Below are 8,028 nucleotides of genomic sequence, written 5' to 3'. Positions count from 1 at the left end.
TTGGTGGAAGAAGCAAATCTTTCATTTTTTTATTGCATAAGATCCTTAAAGGGGCTTCTGTTACCCAAGCTGGTCCTTTTATTTTCATCTAATATGCAGATCAATTTTCAAAAATCTAACTGCCTACTTCCCATTCTTACAAAGCATATAACCCAACATTATCTCAATTAACATCTCTCCAACATAAATATGCCTGAGGATACACAATTTGAAGTCAATATTTTCCTTATAATGAGGTAATATTCATAAAGAAAAATAACTGAGGAAGATCCAATTCATAAATTAAAAGCAAAAGCTCAATGCACCCGTGACTTTCAGAATCAATTTTGGCACATGCCTATTTCCTATAGTCACCCTTTGGCTAAGACATTCAGTTCCAATTTATCTAGCATCACGAAAGGCACAGGTGACTACATGCAAGCACGTTAATACTCATGATAGGACAAAAGATAACTGCAGCCAACAAGAAAACGGCGGGCAAAACATGACCACTTTCCAACATGTCGTCCAGCTCTCCCATAATTTTCTGGTTTTAAATGTTACCTAAAGGGTAAAACAGAAAGCATCATGCAAAGTAACCCCAAATGTTAATATTACAAACATATACAGTTGGTTCTGCAAGTGGGCCTGCCACACATGTACCAACAAGGTGGTAGTACCACACACATTCAGAAAGAAGTTAGTATAAAGCTCACCCATTTCAAAATATCCAAAAACACACACGATGATGCTTGCAAGAACAGGAACATACAAATTCCCATGGGCCACTTAATACCAGAAAGGGGGAAAAAAATCATTTTAGTGATTAATGATTCTCATTGCCTCTTTGCAAACTTCATATTTTGAGTTATCACACAACTCTGGTGAGATACACTTTCCTGTTGGTCATAAAAGAACTTCAGAAGAAGTTCAGGCAGACTATAATGGGAGAGCATGTGCTTGTGTTCTGCTGTACACCAGTGCTTTATAATCATATATTATTTTCATCTTTTCCCCAAATGCTTTGCTTCCTATATTTTTTTTTTCTTCAACTGAACATAGACGCAAACACTTTAAAGTGGTTCCCCACAAGTCAGGCACAAACTATCCATTTCAAACTGGGCTCTATAGATTCTAAGTGTTTTCAAATGATGTTACACTGATGGAGTGAATAGTCCCCTTGGAGATCTTTCTTAAATGGGCACAGGAAGCACTGTAGGCCATACTTTTATCAATAGAGCAACAAAAAACAACTTGTGATCTAATGCAGCTGTTTGTAATGAGACTCTTATGAACCTGGCCTTAATATACATCCTATGTTAAAAGAACACACACACATATAAATACATACACATATGTATGTGTGTGTGTGTGTATGTGCAAGCACAGATATAATTCAGTTCCTCCCAGAGTAAGGATTATATATATATATATATTATATCTGTGCTTGCACATATATATATTATATCTGTGCTTGCACACACACACACACACGTGTATGTATTTATATGTGTGTGTGTTCTTTTAACATAGGATGTATATTAAGGCCAGGTTCATAAGAGTCTCATTACAAACAGCTGCATTAGATCACAAGTTGTTTTATATATATATATATATATATATATATATATATATATATATATATATATATATATATATATATATATATATATATATATATATATATATATATATATATTATATATATATATATATATATATATATATATATATATATATAAATAATCCTTACTCTGGGAGGAACTGAATTATATCTGTGTTTGCCAGTTGTGTTGATCAGGTTTACCTTGCCTAAATCTGGCATTAAAAAAAAAAAAACCCTATAGAAACACAAAGATAAGGGCTAGGTAATTTTTACACTAGATACACACTTTAGTGTCTACATACTTTCCCAGAAATAAAACTTTTTTTTTAAAGAACACCCTCCGTTTTACTCTTTTATCTTAACACATTTAAAATAATAATTTGTTCTTCTGAAAAACTCTTGATTACATAATGAGGGTCCTATGAAATTACTAAAGTCAGATCATTTGTCTAGTTTAGAAGTCTTTTTCATCAGCAATACAACATAAATTTTTGGTAACTGCTTGCATCATTTTCAAATGGAAAAGACCATAAAGTGAGGTAAATGTGTAATGAGGCTCTTGGACCCAGAGGTATAATACGGTAAATGAGGTAAAAGGTTTAGATGAGGTACAAGATAAAGATGAAATCTGATTTAAAATGTACACAAAGTAAAAAAAAAAAAAAAAAGAAAACATACCAGTAGATATATCAAAACGTTCTCCTAATGTTTCCGCCAAAACATGCAGCTTTGTTTGTTTATCAATCGTTATGAGAAACTTTCAGGGACATAACTTGCGTCCTGTGCACAGTAACAATCAGGAAAATATTGTGCGAACTGTGCAAATACCCAAACATTGCTTTTTTTTTTTGTCCTCACATTCTACGAAAAAAAAAAAGAAAAAAACACTGAGGTAGACGCTTCTTTATAAAACTTCACGGATTAATCCCTGCACAAATGTGAATACATTCATACATAAGCTAGATGAGGTAGGTGTAATGCAGAGAGAAAATATTTCAAGAATGCAAGAAATTCCCTGAGAAAAAAAAAAGAAAATGAAAAAAAAAAGATTTGATGACACATAACAAAAGCAAAATGTGTTCAGCCTTTAGCAGTCAAAACTGTGTTCTGTAACGGCAAGCATTTGGTGTTACACAATCACTGAGAAACATACAAAACTATGAAGTCCTTACAACTGTCATCTTGCCAAATAAAACTGCATTTGCTCCTGATAGATGTGCAAAATCTCCTTTTCCATTTGTCCACAGCTACAGTTTAGTATTTCAAACCTTAAAAGGTCAGAACATGAGGATTCGGTTGTTTCCAAAGTCCACAGCCACAATCATTCCATCTGGGGTAACCGCTATACCCGAGGGGCGATCCATTTGCCCAAAGCCATTACCGTGTGTCCCAAACTTGCATAAAAAGTTGCCGTTGGGTTCGAACACCTGAATGCGATGGTTGCGGGAATCAGCCACGATAATACGATCCTCCTGGTCTACCACTACACCTTGAGGCCGCAAGAACTGGCCATTTCCGGCTCCTTCAGACCCGAGGAAGCGTGCTGACTGACAGTCGGGCCTGATGACAAGCAGCCGATGATTGTTGAAGTCGGTCACAACAAGGTGGCCTTCCCGATTGAAGGCCACGCCGCGAGGAGAGTCAAAATGTTTCCAGAGGGCACCTTCAAATCCATATTTGTTAAGGAAAGTCCCATCAGGTCCAAAGAGTTGCACGCGGTGGTTGCGTGTATCTGAAACCAGGATCTTTCCTTCAGAGTTGATGGCCACATCCCATGGGTAGTTGAACTGCCCATTTTTTGTTCCCTTCTCACCAAATTTGAGAAGAAACTTGCCATCAAAGGTAAAGATCTGGATGCGATGATTGTCCTTATCTGCCACAATGATTCTCCTTTGGCTGTCACAGGCGACTCCAGCAGGGCGGTCAAACTGGCCCGGTCGTGAGCCCAAGGTGCCAAACTTGTGGTGGAACGTGCCACAAGGCTTGAAGATCTGCACGCGGTTGTTGCTTCGGTCAGCGACCACCACGTAGCCCTCCTTATCCACACAGATTCCCCAAGGCCGACACAGCTGCCCGTCCCCATCACCCTCTCCTCCGAATGATACAATGGGCAGGCCTACTCCGCCGTAACTGCGACCAGATTTGACCATCACTTTGAAAGGACTTCCCTCAATGTGCTGATTGCATATAAGCACCGAGAGAAGATGCTCACCCTCGCACTTGGGCAGATAGCTGACTGTGTATGTTCCATCTTGGTGGTCAGAAACATCTGCGCTAGACAGATTACCATCCGGACTCATAAGCACAACCGAGACACTGTCAGCACCAGACAACCGAGGCTCACCGTCATGATCATACCCTATGACAGTAAAGGAAGCTAGCTTTCCTTGCAGTGCTCTCTTGAGGCCTTCACCGTGAGCTTTGGAAGCTGTGGCGAAGGCTCCACTGCTGATGAGGCCCAGGGACTTGATGGCAATCAGAAGACCCTGGTCTGGTGGTGTAAACATAATGCGATCATCTTCTTGGGGCTGTAGGATGCAGCGGATGGATTTAAGCTCCTGTAGCTGATTTAACATGTGCTTTCGTGCTAGCAGGACATCTATGCTACGGCCCTCTTCTAGAACCTGTGTCACTGTGGCGATAGTACTATCCAGCTTGGTGAGACTCTGGTGTAGTTTCTCAACCTGCAGGTAAAGTGATTTTGCCTTCACTTGGCGAATCTTCTCCACCTGTGCAGGAAACAAAAATGGTTCCTAATGTTACAAATACAGTGATGTACAGTCATGGCCAAACGTTTTGGCAGTGACATAAATTTTGTGTTTTGCAAAGTTTGCTGCTTAAGCTGTTGTGGTGTTCATTCACATTGTTTCTAGATTATTGTATCTTTATTATTATTGAGTTATCAGATGCATTTTAAATAATTGCTGAAAGCTTAATTGGCCCCCCAAAAATTTCTTTTCACAAAAAAAAAAAAAAAACGAAATTCACAGTTTTTTAATTCTGACATAAAATGACCAGCTAACATTAATTGACTAATCATATCAGAAAAAGTGTGAATAAATACTAGTCAGGCAAAATCACCATTATACTAATTAGATTGTAAGAGCAGACTGATTGCTAAAAAATGAGGGAAGAACTTCCAATCACTGTGTTCTTGTTAGCAATGGTTACCTCCAAAGAAACATGTGCAGCCATCATTGTTTTGCATCAAAATGGCCTCACATGCAAATAAATTGCTACAAAGAACATTGCACCTGAAAGAACCATTTACCAGATCATCATGAACTTTAAGGAGAGAGGTTCGACTGCAGTAAAGTCTTTCAGGACATCCCAGAGAGTCCAGCAAGCACCAGGACCATCTCCTCCTGAGGAGCTACGGAATCATGTCTTCAGCAGTGCAGAGCTTGCTCAGGAATGGCAACAGGTTGGTGTGAGAGTATCTGCACGTACAGGAAGACTTTTGGACAACGGCCTGGTGTTAAGAAGTGCAGCAAAGAAGCCACTTCTCTCCGAGAAAAATGTCATGGAGAGACTTAAATTCTACAGCAAGTACAAGGATTGGACAGCAGAAGACTGGTGAAAAGTTATTTTCTCTGATGAAGCTCCCTTCCGACAACTAGAAAATCGATTGTTCGGAAAAGAAAAGGTGAACGTTACCATGAGTCCTTTGAAATGCCAACAGTGAAGGATACTGATATTATCCATGTGTGGCATTGCTTTTCAACCAAGGCAGTGGGCTCTCTCGTAATTCTTCCCAAAATCACTGCCATGAATAAAGAATGTCATCAAAACGTCGTGCAAGAGCGAATTCTTCCAATGATCTATGAGCAATTTGGTGATGACCCATGCATTTTCCAGCATGACGGAGCACCATGTCACAAGCAAGAGTGATAGTGAAGTGGCAGGAAGATCATTACATTGAAATTTTGGATCCATGGCCAGGCCATAGAGAGGCCATTCTCAATCCCACAAAGAACCTGTGATCAGTCCTCAGAAGGTGAGTGAACAAGCAGAAGCCCACAAATTGTGATCAACTCCGAGAACTAATAAGGCAAGAATAGATCACCATCAGTCAGGATTTGGACCAGAAGCTAATATCCAACATGTCAGAGCGAATTGCAAAGGTTATGAAGAACAAGGGTCAACACTGTAAATATTGACTCATATTTTTTTGTCCATAAAAAGCCTTTAAAACGTATGATATGCATATTGTTTTTCAGTATACCATAGAAATGTGGAATAATAATCTACAAATTCTGAAGCAGCAAACTTGGCAAAACACAAAAATTTATGTTACTGCCAAAACTTTTGGCCTTGACTGTATAGTCATGAAGTGAAAATATTTTGTTACTGTACTTAAATACAGTTTTTGGGTCTCTGTAATTTACTAGAGTATACATATTTTTGCTGACTTTTACATATATATTTTACATTTTATATATATATATATATATATATATATATCTGTTTCTATATCTATATCTACAGTCGTGGCCAAAAGTTTTGAGAATTACATAAATATTGGAAATTGGAAAAGTTGCTGTTTAAGTTTTTATAATAGCAATTTGCATATACTCCAGAATGTTATGAAGAGTGATCAGATGAATTGCATAGTCCTTTGCCATGAAAATTAACTTAATCCCAAAAAAACCTTTCCACTGCATTTCATTGCTGTCATTAAAGGACCTGTTGAGATCATTTCAGTAATCATCTTGTTAACTCAGGTGAGAATGTGGACGAGCACAAGGCTGGAGATCGTTATGTCAGGCTGATTGGGTTAGAATGGCAGACTTGACATGTTAAAAGGAATGGGTTGCTATCAGTCAGGATTTGGCCCAGAAGTTGATTGAGAGCATGCCCAGTCGAATTGCAGAGGTCCTAAAAAAGAAGGGCCAACACTGCAAATACTGACTCTTTGCATAAATGTCATGTAATTGTCGATAAAAGCCTTTGAAACGTATGAAGTGCTTGTAATTATATTTCAGTACATCACAGAAACAACTGAAACAAAGATCTAAAAGCAGTTTAGCAGCAAACTTTTTGAAAACTAATATTTATGTAATTCTCAAAACTTTTGGCCACGACTGTGTATATATATATATATATATAGATATATATATATATATATATATATATATATATATATATATCAATATCTATATATATATCTATATATCTATATATATATATATGTACATCTCTACTGAACATCTTTTATATATTCTATACATATAATATTATATAATATATATTATGTAATAGATTTCTTGACTCTCAGTTAGGTTGCCACTGATACAATCAGCTGTGCCATTATTTATAAATTTTACTTTAATTTTATTACTTTAATACTTTTACTTAAGTGTTTTTCTTATGAGCAACTCTAACTTTTACTTGAGTCAATTTCCATAAAGGTATCTCCGCTTTTACTGGAGGTATGATGATTGGATACTTTATAAACACTGCTAAAATATGCAGACAGACTTTCAAAATGTAGTTGCTACTCCATGAATTAATGTTTGTTCATTCATTCACCTTCCAGAGCAGCTCACACTCACGTTCCTCCAGAGCTTTCTTGTGCCGAAGAGTGATGGTTTTCACTTCTGACTGCACAACCTTAGCCTTCAGTTCCACTTGTTCAGCAATGGCCTGGGCTTTCTCGATGCTCAGCTGAAACAAAATGTAATGAAAGGGTTTAGACACGTGCACACTTGTGAAGACCATTTGAACTAATTTAAAAGTTATGGGGGAACAAAAAAACATTATGACTGCACAAAAGATAGCTGAAAGTGCAATATCGTTGCTTATATGAGCAGCTACAGAGCCAAAGACTGTGAATGAACTTTACTGCAAAAACAAATAAAAATCTGCAACAATTTAAACGATGGCAAGAGAACCATTTGTGGATTCATTAAATATCTTCAGGTAATTAGCGATGAGTTGCTCACAACTTGTGGATGTCTACCATCACCAGTTTTCGTCAAAGTACACAGAGACTAAAAAGCTATGAGGGACTATATAATAATTTCTTGCAACATTTCTTGCCTTATTTATCCTGCAAAAAAAATAAAAAAAAACTGCTAGAAAATCTAAATACTAATAAATAAATCGCTAATATATCTTAATTTGAAAGGATCCAAGAAAGCATGAGGGCTTCCTTTGTGATGTTATTCACAAGGGGGATAAAAGGTCTACCTTGGGGACAATGACCTCTAACATTTGCTTAAACAGCGATTTGTACATAGCCCTACCTAGACATTGAAAATTGTTACATTGAAATGTAACATCAGAACCGTAATATTCATCTAAACTAAATTGTGCTTTCAGGGATTCCACTTCAATCTATTTAAGTGATCCTGAAAGCTCAAAACTCTGCTGTGCACCCTTGAAGGAGAAGTATATTTTTTCTTTAAGCTCTATACTTGTCACATTTCAAAGACTATGGA

At 37.3% G+C, this 8,028-nt stretch overlaps 1 protein-coding gene across 1 annotated transcript in view; it reads right to left on the bottom strand.

Moving 5' to 3' along the window:
- Positions 1-2,473: 2,473 nt before the first annotated feature.
- LOC132102779 (E3 ubiquitin-protein ligase TRIM71-like) overlaps positions 2,474-8,028 on the bottom strand; it is a 45,362-nt gene continuing 39,807 nt past the window's right edge. Inside the window, exons 3-4 of the mRNA XM_059507417.1 lie at positions 7,118-7,252; positions 2,474-4,314 (exon numbers count right to left, since the gene is read on the bottom strand). Coding sequence (XP_059363400.1) covers positions 2,863-4,314; positions 7,118-7,252 — 1,587 coding nt within the window. The 3' untranslated portion in view covers positions 2,474-2,862. The remainder of the gene's footprint in view (positions 4,315-7,117; positions 7,253-8,028) is intronic.

Source organism: Carassius carassius, chromosome 24 (assembly GCF_963082965.1).
Source record: "Carassius carassius chromosome 24, fCarCar2.1, whole genome shotgun sequence".
Classification (NCBI taxonomy): domain Eukaryota; kingdom Metazoa; phylum Chordata; class Actinopteri; order Cypriniformes; family Cyprinidae; genus Carassius; species Carassius carassius.
Note: the sequence above shows the minus strand (reverse complement) of the source record. Positions and strands in the feature narration are given on the sequence as shown.